This window comes from Anser brachyrhynchus (assembly GCF_964034855.1).
Source record: "Anser brachyrhynchus genome assembly, chromosome: 5".
Taxonomy (NCBI): domain Eukaryota; kingdom Metazoa; phylum Chordata; class Aves; order Anseriformes; family Anatidae; genus Anser; species Anser brachyrhynchus.
This window is the reverse complement of record NC_137699.1, coordinates 40,900,689-40,915,564: the sequence shown is the minus strand read 5'-3', so window position 1 is coordinate 40,915,564 and position 14,876 is coordinate 40,900,689. Positions and strand designations below refer to the sequence as shown.

Genomic DNA, 14,876 nt, shown 5'->3' with positions numbered 1-14,876 from the left:
AGAGCATTCTATACCTTGATTATGCAGCTTTGAATTAACAGCCACATAAAAGCCTTCAGATAAGTCACAGAAAAGCAGGAATGCTTAAACCTAAAATCAGCTGCATTTGACATGTGCAATTACCAACACTACCCTCATCCAACTCAAAGCTTCCTGGCAATTCCATCCCTCATGTGTAGAGGATAGGACACCCTAAGCAGAGAACTTTTAAGAAAAACACAACGATAGAAGAATGTTATGACAAATTCTGAAAGCAAAGTGATGGAACTGCCTGCCAAAATAAACAAAATGGGTGAACGCATGACTACTGCTGAGAAGTGTCTGGATACCATAGAAGACAACACACATGACATAAAGAGAACATGTAACAAGATGCACAGCTGCTGGCTAGCCCTACAGTAGAAAGTAGGCTGATGATTTTAGTACAAGGGATTAACAAGGATTTTGCTGTTTCTTCTGGGAGGTTTGTACTGGATGCTTTCATTTTCACAGTGAGATTTTCAAGACTAGCTTTGCAGATTCAGTTAAAGTCTTAATATTTTGATTATGAATGGGACCTCAAACAATGAGGCTGAAAAAATCCTTGCAGACTGATAAAGAACACATTTCTCAAAGCTACAAAAGAAGTAAACTCACAGATAGGTGATGTTCATGTCTGTCCTGAACACAACGAACAAAGTTCTTTCAGAGAAAAAGAGTGAAAGCTATTATTTCCTAACATCGCTGGGAGCTATTAATACAATCTCTGTCTGAGGTATAAGATTACTCATCATGATTAGAACATGACCTGGAAGAAAATCCTAACTGTTGGTGACAACTCATCTAATGCAACTTCTGGGAGCAAAGTGGCCATAACGATTCCTCTGATACAGAGCTCTATGCCACAGCAGAACTTTTTTTATTTACTATACTTAGATTTATATGTTTAAAACAGCTAATTCATTAGCTGGAACTAATGTTAAAACTCTCTCACAAAAGGCAGCATCAATTTTATGTTATCAATAACACAAAGAAGTATCAATAGTATTCAGAAGCATTACTGCTTCTGCATTCTACATTATCCTGTATCAGTACATTATACCAATACAATATTCTGTATCTAGCAACTTACTGGGAACACATATTTTGTATTTCTGATACCTCCAGAATTGCAAAAAGTTGCTCTATTTTTATGGTTTAATACTGTTCTTTATCCACATTTTTTTTTCCTTTTTGGTATAGCCAAGATGTTGATACTTTACACAATCTCAGTTTTTGTGAGGGCCTTTAAATAAGCATTTCTACATATTTGAATTGTGTCATTTACAAAAGTATTTTCAACATAAAAGTAAACTATAAACTGGAATGAGTGTTGTTTTTTTTTAAACTTTGTGTATACTCACAGCATACTCAATAATAAATACACCAAAAACACTACTGAAAGGAATGGCAATAAAATAACACCAGAAAGCATTAACAAGTTCCCTGACAACATTATCTTAAAATTACAAGCCCTCCACATGCAATGCATGCCCTTCATTTACAACAGAGGGTAACAGAAGCTAAATTTTTCTTCTTCTCAAGCAACTCAGCTTGAAAAATAATTAACAGTGAATAAACAGAACATCAAAAAGAGGGCAAATCCTAGATACTCACCATCTGAAGCACGAAACAGTAAAGCCATACAACAAACAAATCTAGGCATACTTGGTACATGAGACATAGATAAATTAAACAGTGCTACTGTGAAATCTTTCTTTCACAAAGAGAATATTCATGGATTTTCTTGCACCCCCCCCCCCCTTTTTTTTTGGCGAGGGCCACTAAACACTGTAGACCAGAATACATAAATTGACTTCATCAAGTCTAAGGACTTCCAGAAACTGACTAATGGCTTCACAACCAAATAAAAGGTCACGATGTACAGATCAAAGGAAGAGGGGAAATTGCAGTTATGGTATTTTGGTTACCTGCTCATTTAAAAACAAATAAAAATCTAGAAAGAAATCAAAATTACAATAATGCTTATGAAGTCTTACACTTCTTTCACAACGTACCATTCTGCTGTAAATAAGTAATGACCTTAGCACTACTACAATCACTTTTCCTTACATCCTCTGTTACTGCCAGACATAAATTTCCTTACTCACCACCACTCTTTATAGCTTAACACACATCCTGAATAATGAGGATGACTGAGGAGGGTGTTCCAATGCTAGAATATAGGTGAATATTTCATTTTAGAGACTCTGGGATAAAAAATAAATGAAGTCAACAAAGAGTAGCTCTATTCATTTGCCTTAGCTCCACGTCCCACAAAATTCTCAGTCAACTACTGATGTTATGGTAGTGCCATGATCAGAACTGTATCCTTGGAAGATATCTTTATTGCCCATTTAAATCCAAACTTTATATTCTTCACGTCAATTTATTTGTGATCTAGTGATTTGTGATACTAGTTCAGAAACCTGGCTCTCGCTGAAGGAACAAAATTGATATATGTCTTGTGGACAGATCCAAAATCTTCATCAGAAAAGTCTGCATACAAAGTAATTAATAATTTTCAAAGTAAAAAGGCTGAATAAGAGCATATTGGAAAACTTCCTCCAAAAACATTGATACCTTTTACTTCTTTTTAGGTATTTTTAAAAAATCTAATTCTCCTTCTTGAAGTCACCTCTTGCACTTCTATCCTTAATTTTATTTAAGAGTCTATTGGAGCATTAATGTAACTAATGTTAAAATTATTTTCTTGAATAAGAAGGATTTGTTTTTCTTTTCTATACTTACAATGTACCCTTGAACTTTTGCCTAGAGTTCTCAATGATTCTCGAAGATCTTCACTGAAAAAATATAATCTGCATACTGCTTTGCACCGAGAGTGCAATCTAGAATTTCTCTCACATGTCTCTATTTAATACCGTTTGGTTTGCACCAAGGAGTGCCCTCTCCACAGCACAAACTGGATTCCTTTTTTGATTAAAACAAACTTAAAGATGCACTCCAGGAATGCACCTGGTGCACTCTGAAACAAATGGGTATTTACTTAGTTCACAGATCTAGGCTACAGTCAGTCCAAACTAAAAACAAAATGAACCAACTCCTCATCCCACCAAAACCAAAACCAATCCAATTCAACCCATTAACACCTCCCAACACACACACACACACACACACAGAGAATTGTGTTCACGTGGATCTCAGATGCTGGGAACTAATTGTTTCCTACTCCATATCCGTTCTTACTTGTTCCTACTACTTGCTCACAGAAACATAACCAACAGCAAAGTTGCAATTCTAAGCATTTGGTAAATGGTAAGAGGGTAGTAGCAAGAAGGGAAATGCAGAGGTCAGACATATCATCCTTTCCAGACTTCACATTAAATATAAATATCAAGCACAAAATCTCTCCTGTCAGAGAGAGAATTTTTATGCAAACTCATCTGGGTACCCAAAATAACAGGTACTTTTGCAGAAATATTTCTCAGGAAGTTGCCTAACAAAACCAGCTTTTCAAATAGAAACATACAGATGGATATTTTTAATTTCTAAGAAAATCAGAGATGTTTTAACCAACAGGTAAGCAAACCAAAAGCGAACTTAAGACTCAGCACCTAATTTGAAACTGTAAGGCGTTAAGTCCCACGGAAAACTTCCTTTAAGTACCTCTAAACAGTTCTGGTACTTACAGAATTTATTGCATGCACAATCATTCGGTCTCCTCTTCAGAGGGAATACTGTTTGAATTCTGCTTGTATCACATTGAAAATTTCATCTGTGGGTTGTTGCTATTGAAACAGGCGATCAATAAGCATACAAAACATTTTCTGCTCTTTCATCCCAGAGTTTTGACATTAAATATTTAAATTAATTCTAGAAATTGGCTTGGAAGTCTAAGCTGTGTGAACCTAGAGCTTAGCACTGTGATAGAAGTGTCAAACGGCAATTAATCAAACAAGCTTGCATGGAAATTTACTGTCATTTTCAAAGGGGTGAGGAGTTTCTAGGTACTGAAGAGAAGATGAACGTTCTACTGGAAATTCATTAAAGTTTACAATTAAAGACACAAGACTTGATCATGCCCTCAAATATCATGCAGACATGTATTTTGTGAATTCTGCACAACACACTGTTTGCAGAGGAACAACAGGTGATTTAACAATGCAAACAATCATGTGTCTCAGGGCATCATTCAGCCAAAACCTTATGGCAGTAAAAAGAGGAAATGTAGTAGCAATTAAAATTTGCTTCATAAGTTCAAAAAGACAAACTGTAATCCCTCTCTTCAAGGAAACACTGCATTAACATTTACATATTTACTCATACTTAGCATTCACAGACTAAATACAAAAGTTAGGTATAAGAGCTCCTTAGATTAATTTCCTCCAGATCCTCCACACTCTCCCACTAATGCCCTACCATATGACCTGCACTTCCAGCTGTGAGCATCATTAACTCAGAAACTACACCACCTCATGCAACCAAAGCTTTGCTGAAGTCAGGCTGGAAGACACTTTTACTAATGAAATGCTGGCTCCAGTGAAGTCAAAGGGAGTTTCATTCGCTACTAACACCTGACTTTGAAGAAATTGCAAGCTCTACTACGTCAGAAGACCAACAAACATCACACACACAAATGTCTTCGACTATTCTCTATCTAATCTCCTATCATTCTCCCTGAACATCTCAGCTCTCACTAGCTTTCTTATTGCTTTGAGAACTGTGTGTTATATACAAGGATTAAACAACATAACAGAGAACCATGATGAAAACTTAAATAGGCATTATTCTTTCGGGGAACATTCTACGCAAATCAGAATTCCCAACGCAAGACTTCAAGAGGATTTTGTTTGGCCAGTTTCCTCTCTATTGGGCTTTCGTGGACTGAAATTCTTACTTCAGAAGAAAAAGAATACTCCATACGTCTTCTGAATGTAGCCAAATATTTAACTGAGCGTTCCCCTGGAAAATGCTCATGTTCCAGGTAGCACAAATATATCTGAGGTAAAGAGACAGTGCATACCTAATTGTCTCAGAAAGTAACTATTATCATTTTTCCAGCTTGGTTTATTTTTAGGACACTAAAGCTGCTAGGTAGGGAAGAATCTGCCCTTTTGTAAGACACAAAAGATTCTTGATATTCTTCAACATCATTCCCAATAGTTTTACATGATACTTCAGTGCTCCATGCCTCCCAGCTATAGAGGTCATTGGCTCCTTTGGAACGTTGTAAACTCTGTAGCCAATGAAACTTACTTAGATTATTCTAAGAAACAGCAAAGGAAAACATGGATTTGACCATTTCAGTGACCATTTCAGGACTTTCTGAAAGATGGATCTAGTTAAACTTTGAAAGGATTATCTTTATTTAGGTACACCTAAATAAATGCACTCTAAAGCACTGTTCCAATGCAACACAACCAAATGGAAGACTAATAATACTAATCACAACAATTGCTCATATAACTTGGCTTTTTGTGATTTTCCTTTTCAGAATCCCTCTTATTTATCCTTACCTCCAAAGGAGAAAAGTCTGTTGAGGTTCACTGATGTGAATATCAATAAATTGTTAATCATTTCCTCAATTCCTGTTACTTTTCTTCCCCCTCTCCCCCCTGCTGTCATAGTGCAGCTTTTAATGTTGAATATCAAGTTATATATATTTTCAAAATCTATTCCATGATTTATTCTATATTCCTATTACTTTCTCTCATGATATGGACTAAAATTACGCACCAAAAGGGGCACATCGCAGACAGCTCACCTGACCTCTCTCTGCTCAACCATCCTGCTGGCAAGTAATTTCCCCTCACCCACTCACTCACCTGCTACCTCTCATTGCAAATGAAAAGTACTGCAAATGAGGGCAACAGACACTTGCTGTTGCCTGCCCAAAGCACACCAGCCATAAGCGTGAACCAGGATAATGGTCCGTGGATCCTCAAATTACAATAAAAGGCTCCTTTACCTTCCTTTTCCTCCTGAAATTAGCCTGTAACCAAAAATCATCCCTACCCTACAACAGATGTCTGGTTCACAAACAACTGTGAATACAGCATTCTACCTTTTCTTTTCTTCTGTTTTCTAAATACGCAGGCAAAAGGGGAAAGGTAGTAAGGGAAGCATCAAAGGATACCAAAACAGAACGTAAAACTGAACTGCTAATTCAAATTACTAAAAATAATATCCCAAACTCTGGTTTGGGTTGCAAAGGAATTATTTCTGTAGTAAGTTAAGAGTCATGCAGCATTGTAACACCTAGGGATTCCCCGATTAAGGGTCCAAGATACGTAAGTCATTTTTTTCATTCATGTATGCTTCTGTTGTTTTTACACTTACTTGCATTAATTACTTCAATAAGACCTGTTTGCTCATGTGTGCTGAGAATGCCTTAATGCTCTGTGAATTGCAGATAACAGAGTTGTACACCTTATTTTGTGCAGAAGTAGGGAAATTGTTTGAGCAGAACATTACAAAAAAGCAAAAAAAAAATGGCTTGTAACTACAGACATTTATCAGTTATTAGTCATAAGTCGAAACTGATAATGATGGGCAGTCAAGCATAATGCTTCTCATCTTTGTTTTCAATGACGAAAAACTCCTGCTCATTGCCAAACAGTGCCTCAAAATAGAGAAAGGTACTTAAACTTGCTTCAGATGAGCAACTGGGTGCATGCCAATTTTTTACATGAACAGTCATAAGCATGTTCCTGCACAGCAGGATGTGATCAAACTATTCAAAGCTGTAAAACCAGGTCTGCTTGCCAGTTACGTTACTGCTTCAAGATCAGGGTATTACAGATGATACTTTGCCAGCCGTGAAACCTTGGTTTTGTTTGTTCGTTTTTGTTAAACTGAAAACTCTACACCTTTAATATTTAAAACTCTGTATAGAACTGACTTCGCAATTAAAAATTACCTACAGAAAGAAAATTAGGACTGAAAATATAACACACACACAATCCCCTGAACTATAAGCCATCTCATCTCTTATTTAGCTTCTTTAAAATCACTTCCTTCAAGTGGTACCAATTTAAAGGTCCCCTTCTCTAAACCGTAAGAAAAGTAATTGTAATGACTCACTCAAGTCCCAAGCTCCAGCTGCAAACCTTGTAATCATATTAACATGCCTGTCCATAAGGTGTGATATGGTTAATAAGTGGTTGCTAGTGTGAGCTATTGCACTGTATTGCCTCCTGCTGGAAACCACTTTCCTTGAAGTATTTTATAAAGATCACACAATGTGACTATGGCCATATATAAGCTTTACTAAATATCTGTCACTAATCAGATTACTCAAGCAAGAAAGACTTTTGAAGAAAGGCAGAACTGTAGTACATCCAACTGGACAGGTAAGTTTTTTCCTTGAATGGCTTTAAACAAATCCAAACAATAAAGACAAGAAACTTATGTTTTATTTCTCATGATAGTCAGTATCTTTCTCCATTTTCTTTTCAGAGATCCAGTCATAAAACAGACACAAACTTCCCAGTACAACACAGTATCTCTTCACTAACAAACGTATCTTAGCAAATACAACCAAACAGTTGAGTGTGTTTTTTTAAGGGGGTAGGTACAGGAGAAGATGGATGTCAATGTTTAGCCACGCTTTAGTTGTTTGTTTTTTATTCACTTGAAAATACATACTAAAAGTAGTATCAAATATTTGAGTTTATACCATTTTATTTGTTTTCACACACACAAAAAGTAGTTTGCATATTTGCTCAGCAATCTAGTGAATGATCTAAGATTACATACACATGTGCAGCTCAATACAGTGATAGCAGTGCCTCTATCTGCTTCCTAATAAGAAGCAACAGTCACATTTGAAGTCTCAAAAAAGATGCACAGTTGCTGGGGTTTTAAGGCTCAGAAAGTGTTTTCATACACCTTCTAAGACATGAGCAGTGCTTTTTATTTTTTTGAAGAATAAAAAAATATATATTCAAGTGAAATTCAAACAGAAGAACTAGCTAACCATTGTATGCATGCAATGGCAGTTCAGTAAAATGCAGCTTCATAGTATGACTACCAGAAAAGACATTGCAAAACTACCAGTTTTTGCAAAACTACCAAAATATGAGTTGAGAGCAGCCTATATTTATTTGGTCATAAGAAATGCAGTTTATAGAATGCCCATTCTCTAGCAATGTAACATGTTCCTTACTTGAAAACAAAGCAATGTGTTTGAGTTGGACAGTTTTTCTGTTATTCTTTCTTACTGAGAAAAATCAGAAATCCTACAAGTAAAACTCCAACAGCTAGATGTTACTTATATTCATGGTGTTTAATTGTCAACTGCCAGTCTACTGTGAAAAAAAATGTTAAGAAGGATAATAGATCCAGTTTCATTAAACTTCTGTCCCATCATTTATTATCAGATTGGCAGTCCTCTCTCACATGGAACTGGTTATGGTGATCACTCAAAAGACATTGTTGTCTCCAGCAATGCACAACAGCAATCAGGAACAGCACAACACAGTCTTCATACAACATGTCATAAAGTATTTAGCTTCTTCCATTGCCCACTGACCTCTGAATTTTAGAAGTGCTTTCTTCCAGAAGGTAGGCACAGCGTGCTAATAGTTTATTTCTGCTTTGCCTCAGTCTGTTCTCATCAGTCCCCCCTGTACCCGACCCCCCCCCCCCCCCCCAAATTTGATGTCGCCTCCACCGAAAAAGATTTTAACTTGCAGATGTTATGAATGCCTGAGGTGACCTCAGATCTAACTTCTAATAATTTGCATTTGCTATGCTAAGCATATACATCCCCTGAATTATATCTAGTCCCTTTGTGGTCTAATGTAGGAATCCCTCTCCTATTGTTCTTGCTGTTAGCACTGTAATAACTACTGGTATTGCAATGTTAACAAAAGACTACTAATAATTCAAGTACGGTACGAATTCCCAAGGAATCATCAAGTAAGAAACACAGGTTGATATGGTAGCTTCAATTCCAAGGACCTATTTTCCAGATTCAATAGTTACAGCTATAAAAGGATCACTGATGTGGAAACACAACACATGAGCAACAGACTTTTATTAATAATAATTAGAAAAATATTATAATTGCAATAAATAATAAATTATAGTAGTAAAGCTAAATATCAAATACTTAAATTTGAGTTGGGGGAGTGGTATTATTTCATTCATTTATTTTTTCAGCTGCACTACCTGTTTAACATTACCTGTGCTTTTCACTGTTAGACCTAAAGATGGCTTTGCTAGCTGTGGTACCTGACTCACTATTTTATAAAATAATTATCTTTAATAATTTCCAAGCTGATTACTTAGAAAAAAAGACTCCTATAAACATCTGTGGATTACTCCTTGAACAGGCAGCATAAAAATCAGCTCAATTAAAATGTATATTATAACGCCATACAAGGACATTCTTCTGACATCCTTCATGAAATATTTATGGTGCAAGTATGCCTGAAAGTCCACTTCAACAAATAAGCAAAACATGACAGAACAAAAATAAAACTATCAGAAGGAAGATCCTTCTCTTCTGCTGAAAGCTTTTCTCTAATGAGCTGCCCACTTTTCAAATGCCCTGTGCATAGAAGAAATCCAATCATAACTAAAAAACAGAGCAAAAACTTTTGGCAGGACGGTTGGATGTGCCCCAGTAGCTATGCTGCTCATCATTACTATAAAAGCAAACGAAAGCACAATGAAAAAGTAGAGTTCCAACATTAACATCCTTTGCAGTGCATATTGGATATAGACACAAAATATTTTAAGCACCAAGCAGATGAGGCTTTTGAGGTTACAGTAGGATAGAATGCAAAAACAATGATGACTGAAAAAAAAAAGTGAAAATTACAGGGCGCGTAGAAGGGAATCTTTTACCAGGAGACTTCACAAATTAAATTCAATCAACATTATCAGTACCAGTCAAGACCACAAGCCTGATCTAAAATATAATAGAAATTATTTAGATGTAGGCCAACTTAGGTTACTCATATTCAGTGAATATCTAAATTTTCAATATTGAAATAAGAACTAGATTTTTTTTATTTTTTTTTTGGCTAGGATAGATGCATAAGGACTTCCAAAATACTGTGTTTTCCCAGGAGGTATAACCTCCTACTTAGTCTGCTTCTCCTACAAACTATTCCTATTGAGCTAAATATAGTTTAAAAATCCAGGAAAGAAAAAACCTACCATAACAACTCTACCATGAGACAGGAAAAACAAGTAGACTCCAAGGTGAAGATAATGAAGACAATATTTTTCTGTGAAAGTAGGGAAGTGCAGGGAATGGCTGATCTGGGCAGAAAAAGGACATCATATTCTCTTAAGATATGTAGCAGAAGTGTAAGACATGGAGAGTCACAGACGGCATGCTGATTTTCAGCTTCTGAATGTAAAGAAACAAAGGGAGGAATTGCTTGCTTTGTTACATGTGGCACTTTTATCTTCCTTTATGGTATATTTCTGCCACTTATAACCCTTTACAAATCCTTGAGTCCCAGTCACCCAGTGCTTTATACCACTACAGCATACTGCAAAACAAAGCCCTTAATAGCTTTATGGATTGGACAATAATATTGAAAACTTTTTTTTTTTTTTTTTTAAGGGTCAGCTAGTGATCAGGTGCAAACAATACACAACCTTTCCTCTGAAATGGATTGACATCATTTCAATGGGCACTACTACCTTGAAGAAACAGTTGCTCGTTAATCATCCATTTACCTCAAGGGCAGTTTTTGAGATTTTCAGCAAAGGGAAGTTAGCAATAATTTTATTCCCCAAAAAAGTTAAAAAATAAAAAAAGAAGGAAATTTGGTATTGAGTGTTTACACACTTGTAGAGACTTACCTGAGACAAAGCAGCATCCCGTTGTTCTATTACTGCAGTCATTTCCTCAGCTATTATTTTCTTTTTACGTTCTTTGGTCCTGTGTATTCGATTCAGAATTATAGCTCCGTTCTTCAGTATATCTATCCCTGTGTCTGCATTGTTTATTCTGTTCAATAATTCCTGTAATGTCTACCAACAGCATTATATGTTAGTCAGACATGAAGTTTTAATATATTTTATTTAATATAGGGTTTTAATTAATAGGCACATGTGAATTGTAAATTGACTGAGTGAAGTTATTGAATTTTCATATTGCAGCAAAGATGTACATTATTAGTGTGTCAATTCTTCTTTTTCCCACATCTTAGTTCTTGAAACCCACTCAATTGAACTTAAGCCTCTAAGATATAAGACTGACATCAAGAAATCTCCTCAGAGAATGGCTTACCATGTCATTTTCTTCAGGGTTAATATTTTCTAGCCTAGAAAAAAGGGACACAGAAAGCCTGATCAGTAGCATTTCCTTAGTGCAGCAAAATGAGTTCGCTTTTTAAATCTTTAGAACCTCAAGTAATTTCATTCTACTAGTCTTTAGAGTCAACCATGACACTGAAGATATTAAAGTGCCACCTGCTCAACTCCATCTTTCAATAATGCTCCATATCTTCAGCACTGACTTCAGACTGTTAAGTTATTAATGTTTACTGCTATATATGACTACAAGGATCAATTGTTCATATGTGCTTAGATGAAGAAAGTTCCCCAGTGATAGAAATGACTGATACTCTTATTTTATTTATTTCTGGACTTACAACTTTTACCTGATGTCGTATTTTTGTTGTTTTTACTGCACCCCAAATGAAACAGGACAGGACTTTTGCAAAGATTGTGTTTTTCTCATTTTTAAGTAATTCTTTTTCCACCTCTCTCTTCCAAAAGGAGCAAAAAAAACTAGTTGAAATTTCCTTAAAAATGTTTTGTTTTTACATCTTGCATAAAATAGTAAGTTAAGCCAATTCTCTGCAAGACCCTTATTTAAGTACAGAACAACCTGCTCCTGCACATTCTCCCCTTTTTATTTAACATAACATATATTGACCTGTCAAATATAAAGATGATACAAGGAATTTAGTTATACGCATTTGAACATTGACTGTGCAAAAGCAGTGAGTGAAAGCACGATGACCTAATAAATGAGATGCTATGCATTTTACTTTACTTAAGCTTAGTTATATGCACAGCATATCATTTACAACATTTATGTGTATTTTATAATGGACGAGACCTCATTTCTGGAAAAACAAGTATATTACAATTACATTACCACTCCATTGCTACTTACTTAGTGGTGACTTTTATTAAAAATAGGTTTGTTACTAGTGTTCACTATTTAAAAAGACAGATATGAGCCACTAAACATCTGCTAAACAGCAACGCACACTTCTTCAGTAGTGCTGTGACAGGTGCTGCTATAAGGCCAAGATTTTAGCTAGCAAACATCACAGAGCACTTGACAGCACACCATCACCTTTTACCTTAGAGCATTAGTTTTAGTAGATAACAGTAAACAAAGTAAATCGACCATACAGAAATTAATTATTTAAATCAAAAAGAAACAATTCAGAATGTACTACTGTTGTACAATAGCTGATATATTATAAGGAGTTTACAAACAATTACTCCAACTCATACAGTCAGCAACCAAACAAAACAAACAAAAAACCACGAAAAGCTAACTTTGCAGCATTACAGTTGTATTTGTAAAGTAATGTAAAGCATAAATTAACAAAGATGTAAGTCTAAATCCTCAGAACTGGCTCCTTGAGTTGTCTCCTTGTAGAGTTCCTACTTTAGGTTTTCACATTGCTCCAAGTTCCACTTCATGAGGGACTTAAAAATGGATCTTCAGCTAGTTTGTATTCACAATGAAAGGAACAGTGTTTGCCAAAGTAAATTGGCAGGACTGATCTGGCATCTCCAGAGGACTTCTACCCTGCTAAAAGTATGGGTCAACAAATCACCCAGCCGACCATCAGGCTGGGTAAGCAGGACACCTTAAACAGGAAATGGGGGTGGGAAAAAGAACATGAACTTCTACCATAAGTGTAGCTTTTCAGCATACTGCTGTCACAAGGGATCTGTCCTCCTAAGGTGACAGTATTTTTTAAATAGCAGCAACCAAAGCTGAGTATTTGCCTTGGTGCCTCTCATGATTTGCCCTTAGACCTCTCACAACTTTAAACAGCAGTAACCAAGGGTTCCTTCCCCCCCATTTCTGCACACATTACACTAACATATCCCCTAGAGCTAACAAAACGGAAAGAATTTCAGTTGCTACAGTTAAATAATGACAATAGAATTGCTCTAGCAGCTAATTTAAAGAAAGCATTAAAGCGTTTGATAAAGGTTGGCAGTCTGTTCAGTATTGCCCTCTTGTAGAAATCTCTGATTGGAACAAGTCCAAAGCAGATGGAGGGAGTGACTTGTGATCTAAAACTCGATGCTTGTGGCACAAGTAGTCTACAAACTTTGCAAAAAAAAAATACTCTATGTGCTCCACCTCTATGACAGAAAGCTTGACATTTTGAACAACCAGCATCAGGAAGAATATATGAAGGGTAGTAGTTGGAAAAGATCCAAGATTCTAGAAGAAATCCCAAAATTAAACAAAATAAACCAAGTCCCTCATGGCTCATCCCATCATCACTGCTCCTTCCAAAGGATTAGTGGAGAGTCAAGGTGAACTTGCTCCCCCCAATTTCCATTCAGCCACAGTATTAAACTATTTAGAATAAGGAGGCTAAGAAAAGTAATTTCCTTGTGGGGTTGGCTCTGATTCTGAGAAGGCAGTGTGTAAAAATGAGGCTTAGTTAAGATAAATAGTGAGATAACCTTTACTGATAAATTAGGGGTGAGGTTTTGGAATCACTCTATTCTTGTGAATACTGCAGAGGGCAGCTGAGCCCTAAGCACCTCAATTTGATTCTTCTTAGCACAATCCTGGCTTGCTCCTCCCATTGCAACATGCCAGACATCTATGCAGGAGTAGAAAAGTATGTCTTGTCACCTCAGGTGAAGTGTTACCACAGTTAGTAAAGACGCTTAATGTTCTGAAAAGCCTGAGTGCTAGGGCCAGGCTAGTGGTCCAGCAGGAATCTTGGCTCCACTCAGCAATTTCCTGCTTGCAAGGTGTACAGCTGCATTAATTAGCATCCTCTAAGCTTAGCACATGTAAACCAGAAGAAAAGCAGCTGAGCTTGGTGGAGGCAATTCTGTCTTCTTGATTCTGTAATCCCCAAAGATTTCAAAAATAACAAAGAACTTTGTTCAAAGAAAAAGAATGCAAAACCCCCAAACTAGTAATCACAAGCAATGTTTCTCTGTATTATAGCAACACTCTTTTTGGAAGAAACACAGTGTTATCAAGAAGGTCCTGTCACAGAGATGACTGATATGGAAGAAGGAAGAGCTATGGTCAGCTTGACAGTGGTCAGGTTGTAGAAATGGCTGCAGCCACCATGGACTGAGGTAGTACTGAATAAATTAGTGGAACAGAGCAAGGCAACTTTAAGTATCTTACACTGTCTGATATGGTTGAAGACATCCCTATCAAATCAGTTTGGCTTAATCAGTAGCAAGGTCAGAAAAGAGGCAAATATTAAGACAGCTGATGCAGGGAACATGACTTCTATTGGACATAAAGAATGACTTTCTATCCCCTTCAGGTAATTACATATTAAGCAATTAATGCCCAATAATTCGTTACCATTAAGTGCTTGCAGCACAGATGATTAACATACTTTAATCTGGGAACAAATACAGCACTTGGGATCTCTGCTTTGTGGCTTCTGTCAATTAAGATTTTTCTTCTCTAAAAGCTACACTAAAAAGCTACTAATAAAAATAAAAGCATGTAATATTTTTCAGCAACATCTTTGTGCCCTAAGGGATTCAGAAGCCTATTTGGGATCTCCCTAAGGAATTTGGTTATTTTCAGGATGCTCTCAGTGACAGGTCACAAGGTACCCAGGATGTGAAAGACTTGGGTTATGGTTGTTCCCAATGAGCTGCCAGTGCCGCAGTCAGTC

General features: G+C 36.4%; 1 protein-coding gene across 19 annotated transcripts in view; it reads right to left on the bottom strand.

The window, feature by feature from the left end:
• The window catches only part of MIPOL1 (mirror-image polydactyly 1), a 192,985-nt gene that overhangs the window by 110,526 nt on the left and 67,583 nt on the right, over positions 1-14,876 (bottom strand). For all 19 annotated transcript variants that reach the window (XM_080592925.1, XM_080592926.1, XM_080592935.1 and 16 more), the window contains 2 exons: positions 11,237-11,270; positions 10,807-10,977 (listed from right to left, as the gene is read on the bottom strand). In XM_080592925.1, coding sequence (XP_080449051.1) covers positions 10,807-10,977; positions 11,237-11,270 — 205 coding nt within the window. The remainder of the gene's footprint in view (positions 1-10,806; positions 10,978-11,236; positions 11,271-14,876) is intronic.